This window comes from Notolabrus celidotus, chromosome 18 (assembly GCF_009762535.1).
Source record: "Notolabrus celidotus isolate fNotCel1 chromosome 18, fNotCel1.pri, whole genome shotgun sequence".
Classification (NCBI taxonomy): domain Eukaryota; kingdom Metazoa; phylum Chordata; class Actinopteri; order Labriformes; family Labridae; genus Notolabrus; species Notolabrus celidotus.
In genome coordinates, this window is record NC_048289.1 from 15,313,536 (window position 1) to 15,329,480 (window position 15,945).

At 39.1% G+C, this 15,945-nt stretch overlaps 1 protein-coding gene across 1 annotated transcript; it reads right to left on the reverse strand.

The window, feature by feature from the left end:
* Window positions 1-3,554: 3,554 nt before the first annotated feature.
* Window positions 3,555-11,090, reverse strand: LOC117830394 (probable phosphatase phospho1). Its single transcript, XM_034708500.1, has 2 exons — window positions 10,997-11,090; window positions 3,555-6,871 (listed from the first exon to the last, which is right to left on the reverse strand). Exon 2 carries the CDS (start codon window positions 6,833-6,835, stop codon window positions 6,056-6,058), a length of 780 nt encoding a protein of 259 aa, XP_034564391.1. The 5' UTR covers window positions 6,836-6,871; window positions 10,997-11,090; the 3' UTR covers window positions 3,555-6,055.
* Between the last annotated feature and the right edge of the window lie 4,855 nt (window positions 11,091-15,945).

The following is a 15,945-nucleotide window of genomic DNA, read 5'->3' on the forward strand; positions in this document are numbered from 1 at the left end:
GGTTAAACCAAACACAACTAGGCAGCTAATTTAAATAGACCTTATGCAACAGCAGCCATGTTTGGATGGGAAGTTTGAGCAGTGTTTCGTTTGAAAAGGGTTAAATGGACTCAAAACCTTGCTTGATTTCCAGCACTTTCTGTTTAACAAATCAACCAATGGGCTGATAAATTTGGCAGATCCATAAGATTGTATGATTGTTATATCCATAGTACTAAATGCAAGACCACCTGCGTCAGTCTGTTCTGTACTGTAAACTTTGTACTGTGGGATACCTAACATGAAGGAGGAATAATAGTAGCAACAATGTTAGCGCTGCTTATGTAGTCAGCTAACAAACAGTAATGGAAAATAAAAGCGTTACGTTGCGTTGCATTACGTTGCGTTGCATTACGTTGCGTTGCATTACCTTGCGCTGCATTACCTTGCGCTGCATTACCTTGCGCTTCATTGCATTACCTTGCGCTTCATTGCATTACCTTGCGCTTCATAGCATTACCTTGCGTTGCATTACATTATGTTGCATTACGTTACGTTGAGTTACATTGCGTTGAGTTGCGTTATGTTGAGTTGTGTTATGTTGAGTTGCGTTAAGTTGAGTTGCGTTACGTTGAGTTGCGTTATGTTGAGTTGCGTTATGTTGAGTTGCGTTAAGTTGAGTTGCGTTACGTTGAGTTGCGTTACGTTACGTTGAGTTGCGTTATGTTGAGTTGCGTTAAGTTGAGTTGCGTTACGTTGAGTTGCGTTACACTGTAAATGTAGCACCGTGTCTTTCTGGATTTTCACTGCTCATTGTGTTTGTTGTAGCTTATCAATCAGGAAGAGTGGAAATTAAATTATCCTGAGTTACTTATCTGGAAAAAAGCAGTGTGGCATGATAACATAATTTGAGCCTCCAACCCTGAGCGTGACATTGCAGGATTAGGGCAGCCATGGGAATTTCTCTTGCCAAGTTTCTTGCTCTATCCGCTGTCCTACCGTCTCTGTGAATACAGGCATAAAAGCCCCAGAATAAACTTTTTAAAAAAACCTTACAACCAAAAACAACCTAACAATCTGTTACTTGTTGTACTTTTGGATCTCCAACCTGAAGGGCCTGGCTGTCTTCCTCTATGTAGTATCTGTGGGTGGCTGACCAGCTAAGTGCATAATTAGCTCAGTTAGTGGTTGTAACTGTTAGCTTTATAAAAGAAAACTTGAAATTACAATTGATTCTTATCACAATGCCTAATGAAAAATCACCTGTTACTCAGCCAAATATTCTTTAGACTGTAGAGTAACAGACGCTTGGTACAGGCCCTGTACGGCACTATTATTATATTATTTTTAGCATGTACATATTAATCATGCCTATTTGTTGTTCTTTTGTGTTTATAGTTGATGTTATTATTATTATATTTATATTTTTATTTGTATGCCTTATTCTTATGCCTTTATACAAAGAGAGCACAGTTTACCAAGACAAATTCCTAGTGTGTTCAAGCATACCTGTCCAATAAAGCTGATTCTGATTCTGAGTCTGTGTAGCCCCTTCTACAACCACTGAAGGTCACTATTCTGACTGTGGTGTTGAAACTTGTTTCATTCATATCTCATGTCTTCCCCAATTATCACAGCTCAGTGATGCTGACCATCTTTCATCTCCCAGCTGCTGACTCTCTTCCAAATGACCCAAGCACCTCCAAGTTTTTCTGTCTGCGCTCTCATCAGTGGTCCTTTAATCCTGCCCTTCTGTCTTCACTCTGTCCTTTGGCTGTCTGAAGTCCTCCAAGTTGAGAAAGTGGTTCGGATGATGCTCTTCACTCGGGGTCTCTAGTGTCCTCTTTTCTCTTCTTCTGCCTGAGTTGCTAATTCAACATGGCACCTTCTTTGAGGGGATGAATTGTATCATGTGATGTTTCTTCTCCTTGTCCCTTCTCCTTAATCACTCCCGATCTCTTTTCTAATTTATTTGACACTGGCTTGACATTATCCTTCCCAAAACCAGTGGCTTCAACCAGTGACTTTGACAAATGCATACCAGTATAACTCTATTCTTCATATTCTAAAATACACAGCCATAATTGGCTTAAGAATGGTCCTTTAAAATATATTGGGCCGTTTGTATTCTCCTTTAAACAAATGTTCAAGAGAAATATCCTGCACTATTTTCAAGACAGAATTGACGCTTTCATGTCATCCAAATTTGCTGCAGTGTAGAGCTCCTGTCTCCCTCTTCTGGTATTGAGAGGAATTACAAATAAAGAGCCCAGATATAAAACATTGTCTGATTGGAAATAGGGTTAAGAGCCTTCACCAGAGTTTAGAAATTAGTGAGGTCCAGAATTTTTCCCTCTTAGAGTATCATATTTAAAGCATCTCGAGGCATGCAAAATGATGCCTTTACATTCAACAAGGGCCATACACCAGACACACACTCACCTTATAATCAAGAGAGAAATACCTGTTGGCAAGAATACTTTTATTTAATCACAATTTACTCTTAATCATCTTATGACGCTGTAGTAACTGCCGATCAAGCCACTGAAAATTGGCCCAAAAAATGTAAAATGCAAAACTTGCTTAATGCCATACAAAGCACCCACCAATAGCTCTGTATAACAGGTCAAATGCCTTATGGCCTTTATTAACTAATCAGAATTCCTCATGAGTGTGCCCGCCTGACCCCCTAAGCCTAACCTAATCAGAGGCAGGGTATCATTTCAAAGTAAAAGCCATTTAAGGATTTATACATTGATTGTTACCAATTTTTGCGAACTTGTTTTAAAAACTTCCAAGTTCCAGGGCCTCGGTGACCTCATAACTGGTTATGTCCATGTATCTGAGTAGTTAAGTGGTCATGCTTGCCAAATTACAATAAAATGAACCACCAAACTCACTTATGAAATATTTTCAGACAAATTCAGTCTCCTGTGACTGAATTTATAACATCAAATAACTAATTCAATTAAAATTCAGAATGATCAGAACTAACTGCTGAAACAGAAACCATGTATGAGAACTACTTCTTTGACTTGACTCATGTCAAATCTGTTACAAAGGAGGCCTATAACGCAGCCAGTCACCAGGGGGAGCTCTAAAAGATAAGGCTCCACTCAGATTAGCTGTTGTTCTTTCCAGTCATTAATGATAACCCCTCCAACAGGGGTTAATTTATATAGTCCTTCTAGCTTTAACTTTGATTAGGTAAATGCTTCAACTATTGTTGTTGTTTGTTTTTGTCAAAAAAAATTAATCTGGAGCCAATATACTTTTCAGACTAGTAGGTAATGGTTTTGGATTATTCCACTGACTGGTATAATTGCTGATAAGGAATTCATAATTTTTCAATACTGTTGTAAGGTAATGCTGTAATTATTGTTAAAATTCACAAAGTTTCTCTTAAATAATCTGGTTTGTAGTAGTTAATCGGCACAGATATGAAACACATAAAATAATTAGTCAGATAATGGCTTTATATTCCTCTTACATTGATACATTACACACAACTTCATTATGATTAAATTATTAAACAATACAGCACACCACAAAAAAGAGAGAAAAAAAACATAACAGTCGAGCAACAACACATCATTTTATTTGGTTGTTGTTAACCATAACACCATTTCAAATTCAGATTAAAAACACTAGTAGGGTGATCTATTGTCAACTCTCATCCCTGAAATGTCAAGTTTTTTCTTTAAATTAAATCTTGAATCTCTATTATATATTATATATTATATCAAGTTACATTATCTGTTATTGCACAAAACTCCATAGAAGTTTTACAGATACACACACACAGGTAAAGCAAATTAAAGAACCCTAATCTCTAGCATTAGAGTGGCTAACACTCACAGGACTTTTGGCTCCAAACCACAAAGCCTTTACCAATAAGTCTTTGTTCTTGAATAATTTCAGGATCAAACTCAAGCCGCATTATTTTCATCTCAAAAACATCCATACTTTTCAGTCAAAACTGGATACTTTGATCTTTAAGTAGCATTAGTATACTACAGATAAATACATGTTCTGTTAGTCTGTTAACACTCTTTTATTTGTCTCCCTGAGAAAAATTAAAACACTGGTAAAGGAAATTTCCAGCACTTTTACAGTATAATGTTGTTTTTTTTATTAAGGCTAGAAGATTTTCATCACCAAAAATACGTATTACTCATCTGATTTGCTGCTCTTATTCAGCACCAGACCCCTTTGTGTAAAATGTAATGACTTGTACAAGATGTAAGTGGATATATTGTTTGAAATATTCAAAATACAAAATGAATGCAAATATAGCTACACTCATTCGCATTAACTATTGCCTATAGTTACTTATCCGGTCCAATACATACATATGGGTACATTTTTAAATAGACCACAAGAAAGTGTATCCCTGTAAAAACAATAAAGGCCTCAATATGATTGAATAGTAAATGTGTTATGATTTCCTGAATTCAAAAACAATAAGAATCTCCCTGTAAACCATGCATATGAACACATGTGTTTCTTTAAAATGTGTTTTCCAGTGCCTATAATCATATTGCAGCAAAATGAGGTTAAATGTTGAGTTAGTAATGTAAATACTCCAAAAAGGCTGAACCATCATAATTCACCCATATCAATGTAGTATATAGGGATACATTCCTACATACAGACAGAGTTCAGAGAATATACTGTAAATCTTCCTGAACTTTAAATGGTTATTAATGTTAATAATCATTACTGTGAGATTTAATATTACTAGTATAAAGAGTGCTATCTAATAACTACATCATAAGAGTTTAAAATCTTTAACTGGTACAGTTTCTATCATCGTTTCAGACTTCTAGGGAATAACGTTGGGCCAAAGTGCAGGCGTACAGCCACAGCTCCCTTTGGATCTCATGCTGGTGTAGATTACGGTTGTATAATCAAGAATAGGTATCAGTGACAGGTGGGTGCACAAGTCTCTGTTACTTTATCCCTGTTCTATGCCGTCCTTGTCCCAACCTGACACGACATGTGTGGTCTTTTGTTGCAGGCAGTTCTATAACATCTGATCCTACTTGTGTGTCCATCAACAAGGCTTTGAATGCTGTGTGAGGTGTTTTTATGAAAGAAGGCTGTCAACAGAGAGACCTCAAAGAGTGGAACAGCTTTAAGCTGTTGGTGAATAAAATCTATGTAACCTTATATAATAATCTTGTGTAACGACATTACATGACAATAAAAATGCTCGGATGCAAAGTGAATTGCATTCATATTGCAGAGCATGGTGTGTTTAATGAGCCACCTCTATTTGATTCAGTTCGCTCTGGAGCACACTACACTCAACTTTGGTCTTCAGCGTTTCGATTCAGCTTGAAAACAAGAAATGAGTGCATCATCAATACTGCAGTGCATACCTCAATTAGTGTTTGTGATTAGCATATGCATATGCACTTAAAACCATTTCATAGAGATAGGCTTTATGCCAGGATAGCAGAAGTAGGACTAGCATAAAGTTTGGGGAAATATGCTAATATTTTCATAATATTCTCAAACACTTTAACTACTTTCACCTTCGTTTTTTTGTTCCTACAAAAAAAGGGAAAATTCACAGTTCTATGGAAGGTAACGTGATTGATTATTTCTTAGCTGGATGCAGTTACCTCTGGAGCCTCCACTGGTTACTTGCTATCTGCTCTTGCCCAAGAGATAGTCACATAACTGCTAACCAAACAACAACTTTTAGTAGCATTGCGATGATGCTACAGATTGCCTTTGTTTTCAGTCTTAATGCTAAGTTAAGCTAACCTACTGCTTGCTCCAGCCACATATATATTGTATAGATATCACAGTGGCATCGATTTTCTTAGCAGCTTCTCAACCAGACCAAAAATAAGGGTTTACCCAAAAGTTTTGAACAGTTCTTCTTCTACAGGTGAGTAAAAAAGATTAACACTATCTTAATAAAGGTGTACAAAGTGCGTAAAGTGGGTAAAGTCATGCTTATCCTGCTGCTTACCAGGACTGGGGTTAGTGCCCTTTTGATATATTTGCCCCTTCTTTCACCCACCCTTACAAACACACATACACACATTAGAACCCACTGGTTTCATCTCTCCGCCATTATTTTTTTCAGGCAGTCCACTATGTCCTCTCCACTAACCCAAGGAACCATGTTAGCCTTGAACGTAGCTGCCTGAGACTGCTGCATGTCCAGCAGCAGTCTATGCATGGGAAAGTCTCTCCTAGGGAACGCTGTGTCCCGGGGCCCAAGAGCCAGAGAGGGACAGATATCATTGGCCCCGTCTCCGATATAGAAAACCCTCTGAAAAGGGGCACCACCGCGCTCCTTTTGCCGCTTTGCCAGATACTCCCGAAGGATCGCCTGCTTGCACATGTTGTCAGGACAACTAGAGCACAAGTGAGAGTGGAAGGGGAGCAGCACAAGACGACCTGTTGCGTCAAAACTTGCAGGGTTTGTGAAAATCTTCCTGAAATTGCTGCGCACTCCAGCCTGCTCTAACCACGTCTCAATGAAATACATGTTGGCATCAGACACCACCACCAACTCGAAGTCTTGCTGGCGACTCTGCAAATACTGGAAGAGCTTCGGGAGGCCAGGTGTGGGTGGGATCTTCACCACAGCTGAATGGATGGACTCTTTTGTCACACCCTGTTCTGCCATATAAGCCAAGACCTTCTGCATGTGCTCATTGTAGTGGCCCTCCCTGTAGCTGTTCTTCAGCCAGTCGGGAAGTTCTTGGTTCGGTAAAGCCCGCACCACGGCATCGTCACTGCTCTCATTGATGATGGTCTCATCAAAGTCAAACAACACCAAAAAGCGCTGTTCCTGTGAGGCTGCAAGGGCTGGGTTTGACTGAGCTGTCATCTTTGGTGTGTGGAATAAATGGTGGTTGGATTGTCACTGAGAAAAGAAGAAATCAAAATGTCAGTTTTCTTTGTAAAGAAAAACAGAAACCTTTTTGAAAATATGATGAAGTCTGCGATCTCACTGTGTGCAGGGCTCAGTAAACCGCCGGAGCAGAGCTGCAGAAACACCAAAATGCATAAATACTCTTAATTGGGCCATTAGCTGTAGAGGAACATGTTTACAAGAGGAAATGAGGAGAGCTTTTTGAATGCCAAAGTAAACAGGATGTTCATTACACTTAGAGAAGATATAACAAATACAGTTCATTTCAGTGAATGTATGTGGTTTTGATGGAATCACTGCAACAGCCTCACACAGTCAGACGTTTTCTAATCCCGTGGCCACTCAGACATTTCTTCATTCCTTCAGGATTGAGGAAATACTTATTTATACATGCATGCCACATTTCAAACCTGAGCCAACTGCATATTTACATTCATAGCTGATATATTTGTAGCACAAAGCTTCCGCTGTTGTAGGCATGTGGTGTAAGCGGAGTGTAGAGATGTTATGTCACAGCATACCTTGACCATAAGTGGAACAAACAGTCCTGCATGGCTATGACAAACCAGCAGTGTGAGCTGTAAGAAGATAAAACTGCTCAAATGCTTTATTATTAATGTTATCCCTTTCATTGCTTTCATTTCTTTTTCACTTCTTCTACGATTTATGGCTGTCTTTTCACGCACCACACAGACCCATAGTGGTGAAACTACTGTACATATTTGATCAAAATTAAGTTGAAATTTAAAAAAAAGTACATTTAGGCCATAAAACAATCTATATTCCTATCAAATGTGAAATTTTTGTTTTTTAAATGTATTCAAAAAGCTAAGCAGAGGTAAGCTATCAAACTGCAGTGCTACACAAGCAATTGTTCTTGCTAGATTACAAGGTATCCCTAGCTATCGCCAATTCACCCACTTTCTCTGTTTCATACAAATGAAAACTCAACTTCAATGGTCCAACATCTTAGCAGCTTAGTTTTTTATTCCATAAAAAGAAAGCAGTGATTCGATATAACAACATAAACACAGGCTGGTGTTGCTTAAAGGTGACTAGCCTCGCTTAGTTGAGGATAGTGTTGTAGTACTCAAGACAGGTCTTGCTTATTTAAGGTCTCGCCTCGGAGTCAAAAGCATTTGTACTCGGTCTTGTCTCGGTCTCGGACTGGGCTCAGTATTTTATATAAAGACCAGTCGAGACTACCAGTGATGCACTCTGTGTCCCTGTCATTGCTGTGATAAGAGAAAAAATGAAACTTAAGGAGTCAAAAGAAAGGCAACAAAGACAAAACCAAACCTTGTTTGTTGCTATCAATAGTATTCAAAGCAAACCTAAATAAAATAAAAAGAAGTCTTTTATTTTGTTAACTCTCATAATGATTTTTCATTGATATATATATGGTCTTGGTCTTGTCTCGGTCTTGCCCTGCCTTGGTCTTGGTCTTGACTCGGTCTCGATCCCTAAATGTCTTGGTCTTGTCTTGGTCTCGGTGCACTCTGGTCTCAGACATGTCTTGGTCTCGGTTAATGTGGCCTTGACTACAACACTAGTTGAGGAACAGTAACTGTTGTAGCTGAAGCAGCTAACTATGAAGAAAATCACCTATCTGATGTCATTTCATCAAATATAAATCTCAAAATGTAATTTATATCATCATAACATGTCAAAAAGTTCATGACAATATGACAATATTTGGTTATTCAGTCTTTAGGGGTTGTGTTTTTTTTTCTAATATTTGGAACATCACCCAACATGTCTGACCTCAACAACAGAGCCATCATACACAGAGCCCGCACCATAACACTCAACCCTCGACAACCCCTCTACTCATTCTTCACACTGCTCCCATCCGGCCGTAGATACAGATCTCTGGCCTGCAAACGAGCTCGGTTTGGCAGGAGCTCTGTCCCGTCTGCCGTCCCACTACTTAATAAAACACCCCAGTAGCTGTCCTGTGTGTATACTGTGTGGGTTCATGAGCGCCTGTACAGACTGTGGAAACACATTAAGTCTATGTATGTATGTATGTATGTATGTATGTATGTATGTATGTATGTATGTATGTATGTATGTATGTATGTATGTATGTATGTATGTGTGTATGTATGTATGTATGTATGTATGTATCTGTGTATGTATGTACCTATCTATCTATCTATCTATCTATCTATCTATCTATCTATCTATCTATCTATCTATCTATCTATCTATCTATCTATCTATCTATCATTTAGCTAACATGGCAGGTTAGTAGCTCATAAATATTCTAATCTTAAAAGAGAGCTACTAACACAAGTACTCAATTTAAACAAAGCAGCAACCTCTGGCGTTTAAAATGACGTCAATGTGGCAGTGCAAAAACTGTATTTCCAAGAGTGTCCACTTGAGGCTGGTGTAAAAGCCAGGGAATCTCCATTAGCTCCCATATTAAGAAGACAGTTTTTACAACCTCCCTAAAAAAATGGCATTGGTCTGTGCGCCTTCCCCAAACTTAGTGTGACTATCTACTTTTTATGGGAACAGGAATAAACATTCTTATTGTTTGCTTCTACATACTGTCTGCATATATGTTCCATGTTGTTGAGTTGTGCCATTTATTCTGAAGTGTGCTGCTGACCTCTTGGCCAGGTCGCCCTTGAAAATGAGGTCTTGATCTCAATGGGACTTATCTGGTTAAATAAAGGTTAAATAAAAAAATAAAATAAAAAAACAGGAGCTCACTTTGAGGAAAGTGCACACAAATCATTCTCACGTTTGCGGTTGGCATGTATGAGACTGAGACTGAGAAGAGCTGAGCGTATATATTTATGTTCTATATATGCAAGGGTGTCTTAGTGGGGGGAAAAGTGGGACTAGGGCCCAAGTTGGGAGGGGGGGGCTTAATGGGTGTGAAATAAAAAGTGTTTTCTACTACGCTTTTTTTTTGTTTTGTTAAAACTGCAATAAGATAACTAAAATTGTCTGAATAAAAAAACAAACATTCAGAATTCCTTTCTGGAAAAAAGGGGAGTCTCTTCCTGTCGACTAGATTGATTGGCTCTGTGAGATGCGCGTCTCATGCTTTAAATGGGGAATTGTCATATTTTTATAGCATCAAGTGTGGCTGAATCTGATGAAAAGTAAACTGTAGGTTTTTAGAGTTTTATTTGACTTCATGAGGTTAGATTATACCAAATAATGCCCCCTTTTTGTTACTCAACAAGTCACTTGGCTTCAAATAATCTTGTTTACAGGAGGTGGGTAGTCTGAAGGTCAATATTGTGCAGTTACATTTAGAGAAATTGTAAAAATATATATATATATATATATATATATATATATATATATATATATATATATATATATATTGTTATGTTGCTTAGATTCTAGTCAGTTAACCAGGATAGTTTTAAGCATATATTTTTGTTGAGGAGACACTAAAAAATCCACCACATGCCCTGTCAAGCAATGTTTCCAGCAAGTAACGAGCCAGATAAGCCATGCCCAGTTTTGACTTGCACGACCCGCAAGCGAACTGTCAAAGTGTAGCCCACCATTGAAACAGAAGACTCAAGGTTTGTGCGTTAGCCTCATAATAGCTTGATACAGCTTGATGTCAAATACAGAAATTCGGCCTCAAAACACATACTACATGATGACGATACACTTCAATATATGCAATATATTCAGGATTAGTAGGAAAGCGTCCTAGCGGGACATTTACATGTATTTTGCGTAAAATGTCACCTTCCAAGCAATGCTATAACATGAGAGCAGCTGCCTCGGTGCTTGGTAAATGAAACGTCCAGTGTCCTGCAGGCTGGCTGCACCGTAGCATTGTGACTATAAGTGAGCGCGTCCCTGCTGCCCCCTCAGCAGCTCCATTATTAATAGGGCATGTATTTACGAACTAAGCTATCTAATTATAACCTCGCAGAGCTATTTCTGTATGAGACAGGTTACCACTGAAAGTCATAAGCTGCGGCTCAGTCAGGAGTCATTACACTGACCGGATCTGCGGTCACATCGAATCGGATGAATATAAAGGCAGATTCTACAAGAAAAAAACACACACAGAAAAAACGAGTGAAGAGGAAAAGCCTGTGCAGTGGAATCAGAAAGTGTGAGGCCTACCGGCGGCGGGGACATACGCGGGGATGGTAGGCGAGGTGCCCGGCTCCGGCGACCGCATCCCAGTGACGCGGCAAGATTTTGTTAAAGGAGACTCCTCCAGCCGCACAGAGGGTATTCCCTTTTTAAACCATGACGTCAAGTCAGCGAGCGTAAAATACCAAACATCCGCCATGACCTTTCAAATTAAAAGCCACAAAGGGTGTTATTCTTATGCACGGAGTTCAAGGAACGTATGCTGGGAACTCCAGCTCGTATCACTGAACCAGACCACTTGTCTCATCCCAGCAATAAAACTCTGCTCTTCCAGCTACTGCCTTTATGAGTCAAGGTTCATCTTTCAAAGGCTATGTGTGTTGTAATATCAATGATCAAAACATTTTTGTTTTGCAAATCTAACTTTAGACAGAAAATGTTTAAGGTGACTTAAAGCTGCTGCTGTTGGTAGGAATGTACGGTGGCCCTGAAGTGCAAATCACAACTGCAAATCAGAAAACACTACGACAAATCAGAAAACACTACGGCAAATCAGAAAACACTATGGCAAATTAGAAAACACTACGGCAAATTAGAAAACACTACGGCAAATCAGAAAACACAACAGCAAATCAGAAAACACTACGGCAAATCAGAAAACACAACGGCAAATCAGAAAACACAACGGCAAATAAGAAAACACAACGGCAAATTAGAAAACACTACGGCAAATCAAAAACACAACGGCAAATCAAAAAAAACAAGAAGGTACCCCCGGGGGACATGACTCGTCACTGATTGTTGCCGTTGTGTTTTCTGATTTGCCGTTGTGTTTTCTGAAATGCTGTTGTGATTTGCACTTCAGGGCCACCGTAGGGAATGGGGTAAAAAACAACTTTTTTTCTGCTGGGTTTTGAGAAAAGGCCCTAATACCCATCAGTACTCATCTGTAAGTGAAGTAATTTGAGATTATGGTGAGATCTCTGTGTTTTCCAATGCCTTTGTATCAAGCAATGTTATTATTCCCCTCGTTCCCGTTATGACGGACCAATCAGAGCTACTCCCCAACCCTCTGTCCTGATTGGTCGAGTGGCGGCCCCACTACATCCCCCTGGTTAAGGCGGGTACTCACTACAGGATTATCGGGCAGATCTTTGTCCCGATCTCCCACTTACGATCAAAGCAAGCAAAGGCCCAATGTGTGTGGGGTGTGTTAAGAGTGATTTTGTCCGCTCGGAGCCACTCGGAAGGCCTCAGAAGGAGAGATCGTAAATAATGAACATGTTTAATATTTGCGACGAGAAATCCTGTAGTGTGTGGGATGCTCCGAGAGGAGCCGAGCATGCAAAGTGTGTAATGTCACGTGTACCAGAGCAAAAGCCAATCAAGACCAAGCAAGCCGGATGCTCCCCTGGTGGTGAAGCTTTCAGCAGTGTGTCTGCTCCCTGGTGGCTGGCTGCAGTATAGGTCAAAAAATACATCTCCCCCATTCATTTGAATGGGGGAGCAGTCAAACTTTAAAAAAAAATACACATCGTACGTATGTTCCTCACATCCGTATGCTGTGGTGATATGTAGTTAGTATTTGACTGTTTTATGTTCAAGGCCTCTTTTTCCTGAAAAGTTTCTTTTTCATTAGTTATTAGAGTTTAAAAACGGTGTTATACTTCCAGGTTTCCTTTGATTCACAGCCGCCGTAGAGGGAAACTTCAAAGGACACACAGCGTCTTATGACGCTACGCTGTAGGGCGGAGCTCGTTACAGTGGCTTCACAGGCTCTGGCTGCACAATGGCTGCACCCAAGAGTGGGATTTTTTGGCTTCAGAACCGTACATTGGGAAGAGGCGGAGTAACGCTGTCCATTTTTATTTACAGTCTATGATCAAGACGCGAGCTGACTCAGCTGACTGACGGAAGAGGAAGTAAAAACAAACAAAAACATGGCGCCGGTGAAAACAAAAGTCTCTTGGACCTCCGGAATGGAAGACCAACTGGTTGATTTGTGGCAAGAGCATGAATGTTTATATGACGTTTCGCCAATCAATCATCGTTGCTTCTTCCTGTTCGTCCGCCATGTTTGTTTAAACCAAAGTCACGTTTTACTACGCAAGATTTTGAATATTGAGTGTGAAGAACCTGATACTCTGCTGAAGAATCGGTTAGTGTGTGGTGTGCTCCGTAGTGCACACCACACACAATAAGATCAGAAGAGAGAGATCTTGTGTGATCTGTCTTTTGTTGTCATCAAGTGTGTGGTCTCTAAATGTGGGAAGGTTTGAAAAATCCTGCAATGTGTGCCTTTCCCTCACAACAACAACGATGGCGGACAACAGCAGCCTGTCTCCTCGGCCGACCACTGCTTTTCCTTGGAATCCATTAGTCTCTTCAATTTTTTCGCTGCAGGACAATTGCGGAAACACGTTTGGTTTGTGTTTTTGATCACGAGAACTCCGCCCCACCGCCCCTGACGTAAGCGGTTCGCGGCTCTAGACCAGCAAAGAGTTCGAGCCCCTCTGGAACCGGTTTTCCCGGCGGTGAGCTGGTTCAATCGCAGTCGAAACACGAAAAAGGGGTAATAGAACGCACACAACAATCTTTTGAGGGCGGGGTTACGACAGCAGAGAGGGGACGGGTAGTGTTGACATTCAAAATCTCTCTCAGAACTGATGTTTATATCACGACTACCAACATCAGCTTTACGTTTAATGTTAAGTTAAATAAAATGTACTTGAAACTTGAATATCTTTTTCAGAGGAATCAAATGTAAATAAACCTGATTGTTCTGAAGAAACTTGTGTTTACTCACTTTTAATGTTTTGTTAACTTTTGCAGTAAGAAGCTTCTGTAAATATTAAATTATTATAATAATGAAAATAAAGATAATAATATTAATAACCTTTATTTGTATAGCACTTTTCAAAACAGGGTTACAAAGTGCTTTAGAAATAGAAAAGAAACTAAAAGACAATAAAAGAGAAATGCGAGGAAGCCAATGAAAAATAATAAAAAACAGTAACCTGCATGGAGGTGACATCAGAAAGAAGGTCAATACAAGAGGTTAAGATAAAACAATGTTGGAAGACTAAAAATAACTAAATATTAAATATTAAATATTAAAACAATGAAAAGATAAGAAATATACAATATAAAAATCTAAAAGCAAAAAAGAATAAAAGCCTGCCAGTGATACTGCCTGAAAAATAATAAAAACCTCAGGATTAAAACATGCTCGGATGACATCTCCTGTCAAATAATTATTTGTAGATGTTGTGTAAGCTGCCATAAAACAGTACTTTTTGATATTGTTTTTGTTTTTTTTTCTGGTACAATTAAGGATTGTGTAGCAATAATTTTACCAACCTACAATTAGATTGGTAACTAAACAGCAGTTGCACTCTGGTAGAGACAACAGAGCTGAAAAACACATCACAGACACAACAGCATGTACTCAAAATGTCCATCTAAAAATAAATGGAGGCATTCCTGAGTCAGCTGCAGCAACAAGTACAAACTGTCACCCCTGCAGACAGCTGAGGGTTAAATATGGACATCTGCTCATTTCCCAAAACTGCTGGACAAACTCTTAGTTAGGAAAGAGCAAGATAAGTGTTCCAAGTTACATTCCCTATGGATACAAAAGGGAAAGACCAGCAAAATATTATCATGTCAGCTGGGGATATTGGAGATGCTTGATCAAGAAAGGCAGACATGTTGGTACAGTTAAACCTGACATGTCTGCACTGATGTGAGCAATGTTTTATGTACAAGGGGTCAAAACAGCTGATACTTTTAATGCTTACATCGAACTGCTCTAATATTTGTCGGGTGCTGTTTCATAAACGTGGAAACCTTTTATTGTTTTAGAAATAGTTTACTCTCTCAGGCTTGCTTTACACTTTTTAGAGTCATCCTTAAGACTTAAATACATTTTTGCAAACCATTCATTCCCTGTATTTTTCATCTTGAAGCCATATCTCCTTAACCCTTCTTTATGACATTGTACTCTCCTTCTCTTCCATTCACGGTTTCTGAATGCTTACACCGTATTTGTCAGAAGAATAATTTAATCCTCAAAAATGAATAATACAACTTCATATACACCTATCTAGAAAGTTTAGATCTGATGACACACTTAAACATGTCTCGAGTATGTTCTGTCTAACATTTAAGACCTTTCACAAGAATAGATAAGACTTTTTAAGAGCTTAAAGTGTAATTAAACCCAAACCACTTTTTTTTATTAGCTGAGAACATATTCATAAAGGGATTTAGTAGTGCTGTTAATCAATGTGGGTCTTGATCCCAGTAGTTGAGCATAAAGCAGTGATTTTCAACCACTGTGCCGTGGAACACTAGTGTGCCATGACAGATCGTCAGGTGTGCCGTGGGACATTTTCCAATTTCACTTAGTTAGTCCAAAAAAAATATTATTCATATACGGCAAACAATTTCCCATGTAGTGCGTCTGTGCAGTGTAGTGACTACTCGTTCAAGTACTGACCTGGGCTACCCACCCACTGGGTGGCAATAAAGCACACTAATGACCTTGTTAATTTAAGACAATAGAATTAATGATGCGCGAGATGTGTATGTGACAAGACATAGAAGTACAACAGCGTGGATAAATATTCAAAAAGGAAAAATGAAAACTCCAAACTGGGCCTGGACAGAATTCTAACCTGGATGAAAAGTGTAATATGGTTGGTGGAAAAGGCAACTTTTATGATAAAAACTACAACGGTGTCTGTGAGAGCTCTCAAAGCTAGCTACTTAGTAGTTGAACTTGTGGCCAAATCCAAAAAGACACACACTGTGGCAGAGACAGCAATACTACCTGCAATAGCCATTGTAAATGAGATGCTTTGCCCTGACGCAGTTAAAGAAGTAGCCAAAGTCCCTCTCTCAGATAAATAGATTCATATATTGAGAGACTAAATGTGTCATTTTGTATCACTTTTGGTTGGTGGTGTGACTCT

Coding starts and splice junctions, on each gene's coding strand:
- LOC117830394 (XM_034708500.1), bottom strand. CDS start 6,835: ATGACAGCTCAGTCAAACCCAGCCCTTGCAGCCTCACAGGAACAGCGC.